Consider the following 18,441-nt stretch of genomic DNA (forward strand, 5'->3'; position numbering starts at 1 on the left):
TTTGACCTCAGAAATGCGTGGTTAAGGTCTTTCGCATTCCTTGTGAACACCATGTATATACGATATTTTAAACTGTTATATACTTTACCAGTTCTCGTAGTAAACTCGCATAAGCCCTTGGGTATATGTACCACCATTTACCTGGTCTGGCGGTAATTAAATATGCTGCGGTAATAAAATGCCTATAACAATGGCAATTTTGTACCTATGATCTTCTGGTTCATTTTAATGTTTGTTTTAATTTTGGTACATACAAGAAAACATAAGACCACCGGAATACTGATAAAGCCAAGTGGAAGGTAGATAGGTGAATTAACCTTTTGGTGCCACTTGTTGCTATGAGTGAGCTGTTCAGGAATAAAACGAATCGTATAATCCTGATTCTATAGTATTTAGCAAACATCAATTTTTATTTTTATTTATACCTAACCTATTGCCATAATGAAGCATGACTGATATAAATAATATGTCTTCGAATTAATTGTGTCCTACCCAGAAGCCCAAAACATCCTAGACCCATCCTAGAGAACAACTTTTGAAAGATGAATCCGCCTTTGTACGATAAGTTAAGATTCAACTAGAAGAATATCGCGTTATCTCCTGCGGTTTAAGGACAGTTACGATGGAAGCTCCAAAATACCATTTCATAAAAAGAAATACGTTGCCTATTATTTGTAACCACATTTTTATTTTGCCACCGAAGCTTCAGCTAAATAAAAGATAGATCTATACATATTGAATACATTATAGATAATACTGATCACTGACTTTTAAAATAGTTGTTTTGTGGGATGGCCGAACGGAGTTTAAAATTCTGTTACATTAGGTTTATATAATTCATGGGAGTGCCCAACGTAGGAAGTTCTAATGGAATGAAAAAAAAAAAAAAAGAACGAAAAAAAAATGATAAATGTTTAATTCTGTTAAACGATTCAGGTTAATTAATAAAATTATTAGGATTAAGAAGTTTTATATACTTAAGGTAATTTATGTATTAAAAAAAGAAAAAAAAAAAGAAAAGTTTATAAAGTTTACTTATGTGAATGAGACATGAGTTGATTATCGATCGATTGAGAACTTCCAGTGTACATCATTCCAGTGTAGTTAAAAAGCTTATTTGACAAAATAATAACCGATTAATAATTGCTGCCGAGCCTGCGAGCTCTCGCTTGATGTAAGTGAAAAAGTAGCAATATAGGGACCTGCTGCAGAGCCTGTGTGCCCCACTTGATGTTATAGGTGGACCAGTAGCAAACTCAGGGCGATACATGCTACCGAGGCTGACTTGATGTGATAAGTGCCCGTAGCATGGTGATTGTAAGTAGGATAATTGCTGCCGAGCCTGCGAGCTCTCGCTTGATGTAAGTGAAAAAGTAGCAATATAGGGACCTGCTGCAGAGCCTGTGTGCCCCACTTGATGTTATAGGTGGACCAGTAGCCAACTCAGGGCGATACATGCTACCGAGGCTGACTTGATGTGATAAGTGCCCGTAGCATGGTGATTGTAAGTAGGATAATTGCTGCCGAGCCTGCGAGCTCTCGCTTGATGTAAGTGAAAAAGTAGCAATATAGGGACCTGCTGCAGAGCCTGTGTGCCCCACTTGATGTTATAAGTGGACCAGTAGCCAACCTAGGGTGATACATGCTACTGAGGCTCACTTGATGTGATAAGTGAAACAGTAGTATGGTGATTGTAAGTAGGATAATTGCTGCCGAGCCTTCGAGCTCTCACTTGATTAATGTGATATGTGATATAGTATCTGACTAATAAAAAATAGTAATTGCATATACTAAGTTTAATATAATAAATAAATAATAATAAATATAGAAATAAGGTACTTCGAGAACGAAGCACCTGTCAGTATGGCCGTGTGAGATACGTAGTATAAAAACAAAGATCACACTTACGTTTTTACGAGATGGTTCACTTTTGCTAAGCTAATACGTACTTATATCGAAATAATAAGTTAGAACTGCTGTTCAATAACACAACTACCCTCCATGTATATTTCTTGACCATAACTGTCAGAACATAAGTAAGGTAAATAAAGTATTTTATAATAATAAGCCATGATATTAAATTTGTATTAGTTTGCGTTAATTATTCTATAATAAATTAAACTAAATGCAGCAAATACATTTGTTGAATTGAATTATTATAATAACCGGATGTGCAGGAAACATCTTACTTGTTATTCCCACCAAGAAGTGGTAGAAGGGGTGAAGTCTAATCGAATATAAGCGGGTGTCTGACAGTTGTGGGTCACTTCTCAGTTGGAGAGCTACGACGACGAACGAAGTTAAGTGTCAATTTTATTAATTGTGATTTTATGACTTGTTATAAATTTCTGTATGTTTTCTTTGTGTTATAGTCTGATGGTATGTACGTTACAATCTTTAATGTGAATATAACCCTTTGATGAGTTTTTAATAGTTACTATGTAACGTATATTCCAACTGATTACGGTGTAATACATCATGTGGCTTATTGCTCGATCTTTATTACTATTTTAAACTATGCCAAGTGTGTACGTTAAGGTAGCCAGTACTAACTATTAAGCCACCAATATTTATTACGCATAAAATAATATTTTTGTGAATGATGTGATAATAAAGCCGATTAATTGTTCCGTAAATCTACAATATACTTTTACTTACAATCTGCTTATATAAATATATTACTTAAATAATGTCTACCATTTTTCATATTCTAAACCTTGTAGTTATATATTATATATATAAATACTTGTATAAATACATTACTTTGAGCAATAATTATCTAGTCTTAATTAAATACTGCCTTACATCCTTATTTCCTATTTTATCAACGATAATATTAAAGTAAATCTGACATGCACATCAATGTTCACTTGTGTTTTGTCCTCTTCGAAAGTGTTTATAGAGTGTGTTTTTAAAAGAGTTTTTTGTTTGTTTTAAAACAAACGAAAAAAATACTCATATTTCGATGTTTAAAAGTAATTTTAATTTATACAAGGATTGAATATCAGTGACTTGTTATAAATGATTTCACCTGCTTGCGTCGATTACCAAAAATGTTTTTGTTTATTGATATACCTACGTTTTTCAAATCCCGTGGAAACAATTGTGCCTATATTTGCAACCTATACTATAGGTATCCCACTGCTGAGCAAATGATCTCTATCCTCCATTTATTTCGGTATTAATTAGGCAGTTTCAATATTTGTATCAAAAATTCAATAATGTTGTACTGCTTCATATATGTTACCATCCGAGCTCAATCATAATCTCACCTCGGAATTTATGTATACACATTAATTTTAAATTCATCAATTTTTTGCCTTAACGGATGTGATTGTTTCAGATGAGGAAAAATGGACGCGCTGACTTCTTATGGAGTCGGCCCGGCGCTTCTAATGTTGGGGGAAGGCTATTCACGTGAGTTCATAACACTTACACAAAGAACTACGTTTTTTACCCAGAAGTAGACATCACTGGTGGAGTTATAAAAACCTTTAAATTCGCGAAAAACCGTTTTATGTGAACTTTGATTTTGAAGAACTTCCGACGCGCACACGTGGTTAGAAGGAAGGGCAACCTATTAGGTGACAGTCCATTTCCAACGACAGCTGCATTACTGTTCATTTTACTATGGAAAATGACAATAACAGCGACGCGTTCAGTACTAGGAGTGCAGCTGCGGTTAGAAATGGAATGTTACCATTAGAAGGCCATAATGAAGGTGCCTTGAAGTTTATTATCTCCAAGGTCAAAGCTCCCCTTTTGGCTAAATTTTCCTGGGTCAAAACTGGTGATCAAAGGCAGCAAACATATTTATTTGTCCATTGCCCATGCATATGCAATGCCTAATGCAGGTTATAAACCAACAAATCTAGTTTTCAAACGAGAAGCTAAATGTATTCCCTATGTGCAATGTGCACACATAGTGTATTAACACAAATTGGCCGGGCGCAAATGCTCCCCTTTAACAGGTAGTTAGGGCACTAAACAAACTACTCTTTGTGGTAGATGTGGTCAAAACCAGAAGCGTGAGAAGCGAAGACGGCGATATCATGAGTCAGGGCTAATGTATCACGAAATTAATGAATGTTAGTGCTCAGCTAGGTGTAAATAATTTATTGTAATATGACAAATGTACAACCAATACAAAATAGAAATACATCTCTCTATCTTAGCGGTAAGGAGAGATAACGTTTTTTTACTTTGCGTTTCACCCACCACATTAATCAGTTTTTGAATATTTAAGCAGAATATCAAGTAAAATAGTAATCTAGTTCTAGTCCCAAAACTCCAACCTAGAAAATTAGCGTGTAACTTTTTTACCAACCTGAGACAAGTGTTAGACTTATAAGTAGTTGGCCAAATGTTGTGTGGTCTATAATATACTACTTATTAAGAAGACAGCAATGTCCAAGCATTCCGGAATCTAAACCACCGCATTAGTGGCATAGTATTCGATCGAGAACTCAGTCTATGCGCCGTTAGGCACGCTTCACACTATCGATTGAATGTTCACGCCCCGACATTGCATAGTTACGGTAAATATTCGCAGACGACCGCGTGGAATAGCTGGAGGTTGATTCCAACTTTCACATTCACATGATGATATGTTTTAGTGGACGTTGTATAAAAATGAATACGGCGTTTCGTGAACCAAAGATCCCCTTTGGGAGGATTGGTTCTTATTAGGACCTGAGGATAGATTTAAGATGTGAGCCACAAAGATCTTGATAACACAAATTTTCTTATAAATCGGAGGTAACGGTTAACATTTATAATAAAAAATCTCGCTTTACGCTTAAACCTGTCTGCTGCTATGCCTGCTAAACAGAGATAAATGTTCCGTCAATTTTTATGCCAGTTACAATTAGTTTAAACATTTCGTTTCAAAATAAGAGCATAATTTTGTTTGTAAGGGAGACTGGGAGTAGTTTTGACCACCAAGAGCAATGAGCAATGACCGCAATGATTATTGAATTTTGACGTTCTTCCCTACTAAACTTATACAGGGTAATATTTTTGGACCGTTAGCCATATTGTGCGAGGTGATTAGGTAGGTCATACTGAACAATTTTTTCTATGGGACCAACCCCGAAATCCCAAAAAAAAAAATTTGGCCTTCCCATAGAAAATGTCGACATCCACTCGACCAAAATGTATGAAACGCCCAAAAAATTTTTGTGATTTCGGAGTTGGTCCCATAGAAAAAGTTGTTCTGTATGGCCTACCTAATCACCTCACACAATATGGCTAACGGTCCGAAAATGACCCTGTATGTATTTTATTTATATTGGTGTACAAGTGAGATGCATATGTATATTTCAATAACATATAAATACCAGATTTTGTTGACATTTATACATAGTTTGAATAGGCCCCTCGATGACAAGCTGGTAATTTTTATGTGTCGGCCCTATGGATTTACAGTTCATATTTTATAAATTCCGGTATCATCTATCAATGGGCTATCAACATTCAAGCTTTGATTTCAGATATGATGCTCTGGTGTTTAATAAGTCGCAACAAGCAAAGCAAGAAAGTTATATTCCGGTAATTCTGAACCACGTCCGAATACTTCTGAATTTGGGGTGGTTTCGAAAATACAGCTTAATAGTTTAAACGCATGCAATTTTCGTTATATTGCGTTCCTTGGTCGATCGACTGAAATCATTGTGCCCCGCAGCCGGCAATGTATCCAATACTGCATGCAATGAGTCCTTGAACTGTCTATATGGGGCATTTGTTATTCAATGAAATGAAAAATTATTTGCTTAGACAGTTTTCTTTAGTTTCTTGTTCACTAATAATCTTAACAGAGACCCTTCATTCGAACAAGCGTTTTCCACTAAAGTTAACTCGTTCCGAAACTTAAGTAGGTAGGACTAGACACTCAGCCGTTCATACAAACTTCATATAACAATGTTACATTTTAGCTAGAGATGCAGATCGCTGTTTACGGCTAGATCGAGCAAGTAGGTCGGTTGGAAAAACTACGTACCCTAAATTCACCTGCCTACATATCTAAGCTTCTTCTTCTTTCTCCGGCCTTATCCCATGTTCAATTGGGGTCGGCTCTCCTAATCGCTTTTCGCCAGCCATTTTTGTTCTGGGTCGTCATTGGGTCTAATTCTAGAGCTTAGAGAATTAGAGCTTTTTTACTATTTCATATCTAGTGAGTCTCTAATTCATTTCCCGAATCGAGCCGTTAGGTAAGTAATAGCTCTATTTATGTATTGTGACTTCAGCTGATACAGTAAAGACTTCAAACAGTTCATAACTCTATAATGTTGGCAGGTACGAGCAAACTTAATGAGTAAAAAAAAACATTAAGTTCAATACGGATTATTGTGATTAGCCTTCGGATTGGGGCCTGTTTACACATTGATTAGTGTTTACTGTGAATTCATACATGTGCCACTATCACAAATAACAAATGTATGATCTCGCAATAAACGCAAAAATCAATTTGTAAACCTACGCGATGTGAAGGCTACACTTTACCTTACATGCTAATGCTAGATCTACTAGGAGGAGATCTACCGCCAGACACGGTCGCGAGCTCTTAGACACGCAGCTGTTCCCGGCTAAGATGTCGTTTTCTCTTTCCGAGGCGCTAAAAAGCGCATAAACTGGTGTAAACCTGAATAAAGCGGTATGGCTGGGGGTTAAATTTGGAAGGTTTATGGAGATTCAGGGGTAGGTATACTAGGTATAGGAATCGACAACATTATAAGAGAAAAGAAGAGACATAAAAGTCTTAAGTGTAGGTTAAGCATAATTTTCTTTTTTCTTTCAATTGCAAGAGTCATTATTTAACCAAGCGATTTTGGGACCCTTAAAATAGCTAGAATTGTAGATAACTTGAAGTACCACATGTTTGCTTTATAGGACCCGTAGATTGTCGGGTCCAATGATTCGAATTGGAATCTGGAAAATGTTACGATTACTATAGTCTCATTAAGATAACTCTGCACCAACTTATATAGAACAAAGCCAGGGAGTTTTATTATATATTCACAGAAATTTTACATGGTCATAATTGGTCGTCATCATCAGGGTTTGTCCCGAATCCATACATAGGTAGTTAAAAAGACTTACCGCGATAATTAGGAAAGTTCACTTTATTGATACGAAATAATAAAATATTTTTAACACTTTCTAGCAGTCAGATAGATATAGTTAGACCAAAAAAAGTCTGCAACGATTTTGATAGCATATTACGCAGTGCAAGTGTTATTTATACGTCATCATTTCATAGAAGTTTGACGTTTGCACTGCGTGTGCTATCAATATCGTCGCAGTCTTGCCTTAGCTTGTTTGCCACCTTTGTGTTACAAAATAGTTGTGAAATTGGTCCTTCAGTCGCTCCCCACTGTTCCTTTAAGGCGCGGTAAGCCCGAGCACTACTAAGAGTACTAAGTGCTCTTCAGGTCGGTGTATTGTATAGAAACGGATTACTTTCAGTCTTGTAGATAATTCATTTCCTTTATACGAGTAAGATACATTTTATTTATTTTTTAGGTCCTAATTTATTTGGGGAAACATTCAGGTATGGATGCAGCTTTCTGCGCGGATGACATTGATATATTTTGAAAAGAGTGTGCGCATTGGATAGGACCAAATGGCGGGAAAGAGGGAAGCCTTTTTAGTGAGACACTCTTATAGGCTAGCAAAAAATGGGGACACGCAGTAGATAATTCCGTTGAATGCTCCTCCCGTCGCTTACCTCCCTTGAGAGCAAGACACGTCATTAAACTTGTCTCGGCCAGTGTATAGGACAGTTGAGGACTTACCACCCGCTGGCCTTTGCCCAGCAGTGGGACGCTCTTATGACCTGGAAAAAGTAATAATGGTCCACACGGTCCATGATTCAGTTAAATCCTCCAGTCGCTCACCTCTCTTGATTTAGAGCAGGACCACTAAGTGCTCTCCAGGCCAGTGTATAGGATAGTTGAGATTTACGACCCGCCGGAGGCCCTCTCGGCCTTCACGATACGTGTGACAACTTGGAACGGATTAGGGCGAGATGGGACCGGCTCGAATTGAAAGACGTCTACGCGGTGCCGTAACAGGCCGAGGTCAAGAAAAAAGAACCTGTTTTCAATACCACGTCGGTGCCAACGAAGCATACGGCCCGCTTGACGGCAAGCAGTCAGTGTAGCCTATTGTCGCCTGTATATTTCTTTTTTGAATAACCCCATACTGTGATCCGGTTTACTAATGAATGGGCAAAAAAAAACCTAACTACGAGTACCTAGCATTTGACAAAACAACTTGTCTCAGTTAATGCAATGCACGCCAGGGATTGAGCAAACTCGGATCCTTCGATCTAATTTGATTAGCCTCATACCTTAGTTTAAATTATCACGAATAAAGTGATTGTGAACTCCAAAAATTTTACTGCTGGCGGTTAAAAAAGTTTTGTTTGCATAACAAATTCTGCGGTTATACTAATTTCGCGTAATTAGTTAATTTCTCTCGTAATATTGTTGTGTTTATGGTAATAACCATTTTTAATCACGCATCGCTTGAACTATGAAACGATAAAAAGGAACATAAAACGTTGTGACTTTGCATATTTACTAGGTTCAGTAAAGTTATAAACGCGGTAATTGCTTTTTATTGCCTTTGGTGCGATGTACCTATTCCGTTTTTACGTTAACAATAAAAACACAGACTATTTACAGTATTTACTTATTTATATTTATTCAGAACCCACTGTGTTCCACTGCTGAGCAAAAGCCTCCCCCATCTTCTTCTACTCGTCTCTGTTAAGTGCTATATCTGGCCGGCCTCTGAAGATGGAGTCCAAGTTAACGATTTACATTTCAATTTAAAAATTCTTTCTGTAAGTAAATATGCCTCAAGGGTTCTTTTACAAGTCATTACAACATTTACAGTGACACGAAAAATACATAATATATAGTAACATTCATAAATACAACAGCCAATGCCTAGTATATATGCTGGGTAAACACTACAAATAATCTCAATATAAAACAGCTTCTCGCAATAAACTCTTGAATTTTTGGTTTAAACCGCACCCAAACAGAATAGCGTAAAAACCCAAAAATTACTCTCTGTAAATAAAAAAATAAAAAACAATTGCAACGGCGAAACATTTAAATTAACGTGTCCCCCGAAATGGAAAGGGAATAGCGGAAAAAGCCAGTGCGGGAGCGCGAGCGTCCAAGCGGAATTCTTTATTCCCACGTTATAGGCTTTAGCGCTAATCTCTTAACTCTTGCGCTACAAAAAACGACTAGCGGTCACAGTGCGGTAAATAATGGGGAAATATTTGAGTGGTATGGGGGGGCTAAATATTTCTATGGAGCAGTTATTTTTTAGGTTCCAAATTGTGTGTTAATGACGATACTAGTTTTAACTTAAATTTTGAATCCTGTTCACGGCTCCAATGGAGATCTATTTACCATTTTATGTATATTAAAACTTTTATGAATACTATAACCATAGCCATCTTAATGTCATGTTTTGTCAAGAATCACAGGTAAGTACTACTAGTATAGCAATATTTTATAAACTTTCCCTTCCAGCGAGTAATTATATTTACCGCTCAGAAGCACTGGGTGTATGGTTACGAGTACTACAAGTAAAAATAATGACGTAATTGTAAATGCTATCATCAACACTATTGGGTGATAATTTATAACTCTTATTGCAAAATCATAAGGTACCTACATCAATGTTCTGTTTAAGATGCGGTTAGTATAATCAAATAATTTAATTTCGGCAGTATTTCGTACCTTAATTAAATATTGCACAGTGACAATAAATATGAAAGTCTCTAGAGTCCTGATACTTACTATTGTCACTGTGACAAGGTACGAAATGGTACTGAAATTAAATTCCTTGACCGTACCAGTAGACATAATTACACTAAGTTGAAAATAGTGTGGCGTGGCGGGTGCGTTTTATTACATCGACCGACGCGCGACGGTTGCGTTCAGGGCTGTATTGCCAATTCTCATTGGTAAATGAGCGTTGGCGAGTTTTAATACTGATCTGTAAATCACAAATCGTTTATGCGAATTCAAGTAATAGAGAGGCAGATAACGAAATTTGTTAGTATTGCTACCTAAAGGCCTATATTATATAAAAGCTTATATTGTGATAAGAAATAAATAGATAATATGTACATACAACTAAATTCTCTTAAAGTAACAAACACGAATCGTGCGATAGTTTTTGGCGATTTTGTTAAATATGGTCTAGCTAGACTTGGCAAGCATTAACAACAACAATTCCAAATTACCTAATTTGTATGAAGCTAACGCAATTAATCCATTATACATACAGCTAGCTAGACTATTGACTTTTGATGCCGAACCTGTGGCGATGACTAAGTGTAAGTATTCGTATAAGGGTCAATTTTCAAATAGGCATTTTTTGCTGTCCCACGGCTAAAACTCGAAGTCCATAGGACTAAAAGACTGGGTATGTATATATCTTCATTCAGTGTATTATAAGCTTTAAAAATCATGCACAACTGTACCAAAAATATTATTTGGTCCTGACAAAACCGCATTTGAAGTTCCAAAAATGGCGAAATTTGCCGTTTTTCGCGTGTCCCAGTGGCGGCACCGCGCAATAAAAAAAATCATAACTTTGGATGTAGGCAACGTATTATAAACAACTTTGTATTTCTATAAAGAGCATTTTTTAGAGAATTGATTTAATCATATTGATAAATTAATGCGTTATTTAATAAAACAAGGGAAGCCTTTTTATCGCTGTCCCGCACGGCACCTGTTTTGTTATGACTTAAATATACCCCCTATAATCTTCTTTGTCTATTGAATAATGGTTAGATTAAATTTACAACGCAATAGTGCGGTCAGTTGGGCATCGATTGACATCAAATGTAAACCCGGAAACAGTTTAATTTATTTAAAAACAGATAAAAATCTCTTTCGATATATTTTGGTACGACTACAACGACATTTGTATGGGCTCTGAATACGTTGGTACATAGTTGGAATAAAAATGTTTCTTTTATAATAATAGTTGCAAATATAGTGTTAAAATATATAGTAAAATAAATAAGTGAATCTGTTGTATTGTGTAGGAAATATCGCTAAAAAATATTATTGGCGACATGTCGTGACATTTGTATGGCGACATTTATACGGCTATTTTGACCGTATAAATGTCGATTGTGGCATACAAATGTCGACATAGTGCCATACAGATGTCGAGAAGGTGTTATACATATGTCGTCAGGGTCTTATAAATGCAACAAAAATAATAAATAGTGGCATATACATGTTGATACTGCCATATAATGTAGAAAAAATGCCGTATAAATGTCAAAAGCGCCTTACAAATGGCTAAATAGTGTCATACAAATGTCGATCTTTAAACGTCCATATCTAGCTAACTATAAAAAGTACAGAGGTGCCTCCTACAGTATATTTTTTGTTGTTAAGAACCCTTCCTAAAACGATGATTATAAATCAGATTATTCAAAAATAAAAAATTGCCATACAAATGTCGAAAAAACACCCTCTTCAAAAATTGACCCATAATATGTTTTAAAAAACTACTTAATTTAGATGGGTCATTCTACGCTCTACACAAACCCTATAGCGTGTGACTGAAAAGCTAGAAACGCTAGGTTTCTCGGTACAAAGCAACGTGGGGTAATAGATGTTATCGGCGGCTGATTATAAGTCGATTGAGTCGGTGGCAGGAAGCCTCATCATTGGCGTGTATGGTTGATTCACACGGGGCTTTGTTCGGTCGAACATAGATTAAGAATTCCACATGACTTCTTAGTAAAATCGACAAGACAAAATCATGAAAAGCTCAAAATTAACTAATTGGAAGATGTATAGAGGTGTTATTATGATGGGTGTTGAGAGGATGATATTATGAAAAGAAAGCACGTGAATAAAGAGAAGATGTATGACAGAAAGATAAAAAAGAGAAAGGCGCAAGCTTGCGCCATGTAAATGATGATGATGATGATATGGTACAAAAAATTGTTAAGCTATTAAGTTACTGAATAAAAAAAAAAAGTTTTACAATTAGCAGCAGGTCACAAGACGAGCATAGGTATTAGGTATAAGTTAAAAGACAGAAGTTGACACACCTTGGAGACAAAATAAGCCAGCTGAAGTGGCTGTTCACATAAAATGTACCTACTCAGTGAAAAATAGAAAAGTTAGAATGAGCATTATAACAGAAGAAAAAACAAGAGCTGAGCCTCACCTTCCTAGTCCTTAACATAGAAAAAGCAAGGCGCATGTGAGAGAAAAACATTCGAATACTTATCGAAAATCTCTCCTAGTTTTATGTACCATAACTGTTAGTTGTGTTTTTAAATTATCGGCTCATAAAGATTCTCTTATGTCCAGATTCAAATTTAGTTATTTAAATTGTCAAATTTGTATACTACTAGTAGTCTTTACCATATAGGTTATTTATTTATTATAAATCAGCTTGCAATTTTCTCGTCCCGTGTTTTCCACCGGGCACGCTCTGTAGCGAACTATCTCAGATCGAGCACTCGATCCGCGCGAATGATTGCTACCAGTCATGATTCACGACTCACTTCCGAACTGGAATAAAGTAAAATGTTGGTTCTTTGAGCTAGTTCTGTTGCACATTCATTGCTGCACATATATTATTATGCTTTTTAGTTACTTTCACCCAGTGCCTTCAACACATATATAAGATCTAAATTTTAAATGTTCTACATAGGTACGTCTATTAAAGGATGATTCACGTTAAACCAGGCCGTGTCCGGGCCGGAGCTACCGGGGTTTCTTTTTCTACCGGGTGTGGCCTGTAACACGAGCAAATAATTAAAACATAGATTTTACTCCTCAAACGGTGCCACTTTTGTTCAACAACTTTTAAAAATTATGAAGTATTTAGACTCCTTATTTTTCATACAAAATAAATATTATCTTCAATGGACGCCATCGCCACGTCATATCATTGTGATTGACATTGCTTGTCACGCCTTAAACATAACAAAATTCGCAATACATTGCGTCTTAGAAGAAACTTTAAAGTGTATTAGAAATCAAACCACAAGTTATTTTTAAAAGTCGCTGAACAAATGTTGGTCAGTATGAGGAGTGCAGCCTACAGTTTAATTTTTTGCTCGTATTACAGGCCACACCCGGTATGACATGACAGGCGATCACGTGATGTTTTCCATAGAAAACGATGCGCTGGAAGCTCTGACCCGGACACGGCCCGGTCTAACGTGAGTCATCCTTTATGTACTCATATGTGCGTTGGAGGCACTGGGTAATAGTTGGTTGAACTCACATGTGCGTTTGGCGCATACAGAAATGTGCGGCATCGGCACCTGGCAAATGTTCACGAAAAGGGAGTGCAGTGAGAGCGTTAGAGATATACAAATTGAAAACTTCTTGAGAATTACTATCATTATGACAGACTGTTTAATACAGGATTGTTCAGATGTTTACATTCTACTAAAGTTCAAAATAACCATATATAGTTTCCCAACAGTATTAGGACAGTGTCTATTAAAGTTTGTATATTAGTTAGTTAAGTTCCGTATATAGTTGTAACAGACAGAGCCGATGCTATAAAACGCAACCGGCCCAACTGTTTGCAACTTTCTCTGTACTAATACTACTAATAGTATGAATTAGTTTTATTGGTGCTGGTCTAGCGGTAAGGTGTCAGAATTTTAAACAGGAGGTCGCAGGTTCGAGCCCTGCTCGTATAATTAATTATAATTATCAGTTAAATATCATTTGACATTTACTAATCCCTATCGTAGCCTAATTTAATCTGTTGTGAGACATACATTGAATAATTTTACGACTAAAAGCAAGTGAGACTAAACCTTAAAATTATTCACTCCCTGTTCGGCTAAGGATTATCCTCTGAATACTAAAAAAGGCGTTGTACCTAGTTTCCCTTCCGGTTTTTGAAGTCAGATGGCAGTCTCTTATAACCTAGTGCCTGAGTCTTGGGATTAGGATGCCGAGTGAACACCAAGTTTCCGAACCAACTCGAGTTAAATTGCTGGTCCAACGTTAGAAAGATGATGAGTTCTGTTGCTGTTTGATTTTCAGTCCTCAGGAGGAGGCCTTTGCCTATAAATGGTCTAAATGGACACCTAGAAAATGGCGAAAATGTTTAGTAATTTAATGCGTTATATTTTATTTATTACTTCATTGACAATATTTTTATTACTAAACAGATTGCTGCTTCAAATTATAATTAGGTACTTTTTATTTAAAATTTAATCTGAAGCTAGAAGTAAAGCTATTTTTTAATTTATTATTTATTAATTTTCAGTCAACCTCGTCTTAGCTTATACGGATTTATTGTTATGGATATGAATAATTTAGAAACATAAGTAAGTACTAAAAATTATTGTACATTAACAACAACAGTAAAAATAGCTTTTAAATTTCAATTAAAACTGTAATTTTCTCGCGTGTCCGACCTTACGTTATCAGTAGGTAGTTCTATTTCTAGAAATTGCAAAAGAAAAATAATTAACAATAGTTTTGTTATGAATTACTGTGGATTTACAATAACAATGAAAAAACATTTAAATTTCAATAAAAAAGAAATGAAAACAGTAATTTTCTTGCGTGTCCAATCATACGTTATCAGTTATTAGCAATGCAACAGTAAGTATTACAAACGGTAATAAAATGCGCGTACTGCAAGGCGTGTACTATGTAACACAGTCATTTTATTAAAACAGTAACAGCTAAACAGCTGCGACATGAAAATGTTAAAGGAATATGTTCACGAATAATGCAAACATAAATGATGCTGTAACATTTATAAAGGTTTTTGAAGTTCAACTGCAGAACACAGGTAAAACAGACATCCAACAACGTTTCTAAAACTGCTTTTATCTTATATGACGGTAATAATAAGGCCTAATTTTAAAAGAAATTAAAAGTATGTCATAAGAAATCCCGTCTATTTTACAGGTTTTATAATAACAAATGAGAGGAAAAATATTAAAAATTATCTAGTCAATATATGCCTTGTCTTGTTAAAATGTGGACGTATCGCAAAAAGATGGGAGATTACCTTTAACGACCCGAGTTCTTATCGAAAACCTTTAATTGAGATTGATTGATTTTGGTATTTGATAAAGATATTTACATATTTGTTGACATCTTTTCTTGGTTTCAATCCTGTTTCCCAAACTACGCCTACTGTGATATTCTATATGCCTTGGCAGGTGTGCGTGGTCTCTCAGTTTATTACCATACTAATTGTGGTGCTGCGTCGGAGGCCTCTGCAATGCAGGCCAGATCACAGGGCTGGCGTGCATGGCCTATGAGTGTTTAACATGTTTAGTTCCTTGTGATTTCAACATAAATCAAAGTAAGTTTAGGTGCGCTTGAAATGAGTATTATCTATAATAAGGGTGGAATTTTTAAACAGGGCACCGAGGGTAAATACCAGATCACATGCTGCTACGCGAAAATCATCCTAGACAGACTTTCCCTAATTTTTAAATAAAAATTATTGTCAATTTACACATTTAGGAAGAAAATCGTCACTTTAGTCAATTTTTTTTAATGTCAATTGATTTTATTCCTCTCCAGCGTCAAAAGCTTCAGATCAACCCATTAGGGCAGTAGAAAAGCCAGAAATGAAAGAAAATGTTAGTAGATAAATATGACCAAGAACTTAAACAGCTCCCATCTAGTCTCTCTAATCACCGTGTATTAAGATATTTAGAATAAAATTAGATGAGATTATTTTAAATTCAGCGATAAATAGTTATTTTCGATAATTAGCTTACACTGCTGTCAATATCTATTAAACTTTTCTAACCTGTCAACTTTATTGATACTATTTGATAGCACACGTCCAAACTCAACATATCAATCAATCAATCATGATAGTAATCAGCACAAGTTGCGGTAACCGCGCAGTCATCGCGGACGAAGTTGCGGTTCGCAATCAAACGGGTAATAAAGATTAATGTATCCATGTGGGCATGTAACTTGTATGGTGTGCAGAAGAAGGTCTCCAATTCAGCTTAGGCAAAAATGATTTCGTATGTTAGTCCGACTGTTGTCCACTACGTCGCATTTCATAAATATATAATTCAATAATTCATTCAAAAAGAAATTAAAATTGTCTATCAATGTAAAGTGAATGCAAATGCAGTTCCAACCAGTTCGATCCACATTATGTTTCTTCCATTCTTTATTTTAATGATTTTCATCTTCTTGAACAATTTCCATCATTTCCTTTATTTATTCAGTCATAACATTTTATGAACACTCGAATTTCTTGTGTATAACATCAATGTAGATGTGACGAAATGTCTATACATTTCACCGCAATTGCATTTTATTTTTGACAACCTCTGACATATTTATTTTAATCCCAACATTCCTTACTTCATTTCCGCACGCATTTTCGCAATAAAAACAAGGTAATATATTACTCGACCCCTTTTTCTGCTGGCCCTACAATTTTCCGACTGATGTAATCTGTACGGGAGGACTCCTGATTTATTCTGCTCAAGCTTAAAGTATACTCCAAGCTTGAGCTTAAGATGTATGACTCCATTTTTTTCAACTGGCAAGGTAGGAGTTTGTATGTTCTTATCCGCCATCTTGGAGGTCATATGCAATGAAGTAGGTTTGTAGGGTTTATTTACATTTGGTTTTACAAAATGTTTCTTCCGAATGAAAGGCTGAGAAATTAATTTTGAAAAATTGGTTGTGTAATTTTTATTAATATGGTTTGTTAGTACTCTCCTCTGTTAATCTGTTAAAGCAAATCCCAACAAAAACATAAATGTGAAATGAGAGCCAAGTTCAATATTATGAATATGTGTCCTTGTTGACTCGCCGAAAAAAGAATTGAGATCTATATGGGTGGCAAGTTCTGTGTTGTGTAGAAAATCCTGAAATTATAAAGGATTTGACTTGGCTAGTTTTTACCAACAAACCAAATTTTAGAAAAGTAGCTTATACGTAAAAACTCTTCGTACTCATCGTACCTCTCCTTTCGTGTTTTTGTGCTGTTCCTAAAATCCGTTTAGTAAAGAAAAAATGCCGAAATGTTTAACTAGATCTAACACTAACCCATCCCAGCAGGTGAACAGCCAAATTTGCGCAATAACAAATATGTGCGAGCCGACAAAAGGAGGGTAGTAAATAATTTGTCCCGCCGACATCTGGGCGCTTCCCTTTCCCTGTAAAACGAATGCGGATCGGAGGAAACGCCGAGTGAAATGGTCACACCAAGGACTTTTCTTACGCTGGATGTTCCTTATACCAGGCCAATTCGAACGTACACTGACATCAGAATGATGCTTATACTAGTAGGTAAATTATTATCATCAATTACAGGTATATTACTTTATTGAGGCGCAAAATTTGATGAAACATCACGATGAGATTGTCTTTTCCTGCAATCTCCTTTGAATCATAGAGATCTTTAGAGTTACATTCAGGACAATTAAAAAAGACGAATGTAACACGTTGAAAAAAAAATCCCGCTTCAACAAAACGTCTTAAAGCTGTACGAGTAACAGACGGGTGTAACGAACCGCGACCTTGGACCGATCGGAGGCCTGTTCGATCGTGAGGAAGGTGTTCCGCCGGACGTCCGTTATAGACGCAGCTATAAGTGTGAGTGGGAAAGAGATATGTTGACCGGACTAAGGTCACGGTAGGTACCCCCGTCTGCTACAGCTTTTAGATTGGACATCCAGTTTTAGTTCTAGGTCCTCGGGTCACACCCTCTACGCTATTGAGTTTTATGTGGGACACACGAGTGGGCTCTTTTGTGAGCAACGGGGCAGCGAGGCGGTAAATAATGACAGTAATTTTGCTCTCATATTTCAGAGCCTAGCTCTGTCTGCTTTAGTCTGTCTGTAGAAATGTTTTCAGGGCTTTCTGTCTTTATTTGTTGGTACATTTTCTTCGTGTTAAAAGTTTTTAATTTATCTTTATTTTTCACCAGTTGCAGGATAATTTCAAGATTTCTTTTTATAGTAGGTAGGTAAAAAAAATTTACTATTGGTGTAAATTTTTCCATGCATTGCAGCGTTGATATTACCAATGTATTTGTAAATTTTCTTGATAAAATTAGTGACGTTCGCCGCCGTATTGCCGCGATTATGACGTTCAATATGACACTCATTTTATCGACGAAATTCCGCAACAGTAACGTAGCTGCAGTTGAGATCCGAATGTCAGCTTTAGGGGTCGTCCTAAGCGAATCGCGCGGTTGTCAATTATGACACCTCATCATCATCATCATCTCAGCCATAAGACGTCCACTGCTGAACATAGGCCTCGCCCTTTTATGGGGGGGGGGGGTGAATGCCATAATCGCCACGCTTGGCAGGCGGGTTGGCGATCGCAGTCGAGTACACCGAATTTGAGGGACGCTGCTACCCGTCCACCGGTGGTCTTGGAAGTAGTTTAAGGA

At 36.3% G+C, this 18,441-nt stretch overlaps 1 protein-coding gene across 1 annotated transcript in view; it reads left to right on the forward strand.

The window, feature by feature from the left end:
• Nucleotides 1–3,348: 3,348 nt before the first annotated feature.
• Nucleotides 3,349–18,441, forward strand: part of LOC134670168 (CUGBP Elav-like family member 4) — a 797,956-nt gene continuing 782,863 nt past the window's right edge. The window contains exon 1 of the mRNA XM_063527978.1: nt 3,349–3,417. Coding sequence (XP_063384048.1) covers nt 3,354–3,417 — 64 coding nt within the window. The 5' untranslated portion in view covers nt 3,349–3,353. The remainder of the gene's footprint in view (nt 3,418–18,441) is intronic.

This window comes from Cydia fagiglandana, chromosome 1 (assembly GCF_963556715.1).
Source record: "Cydia fagiglandana chromosome 1, ilCydFagi1.1, whole genome shotgun sequence".
Taxonomy (NCBI): Eukaryota; Metazoa; Arthropoda; class Insecta; order Lepidoptera; family Tortricidae; genus Cydia; species Cydia fagiglandana.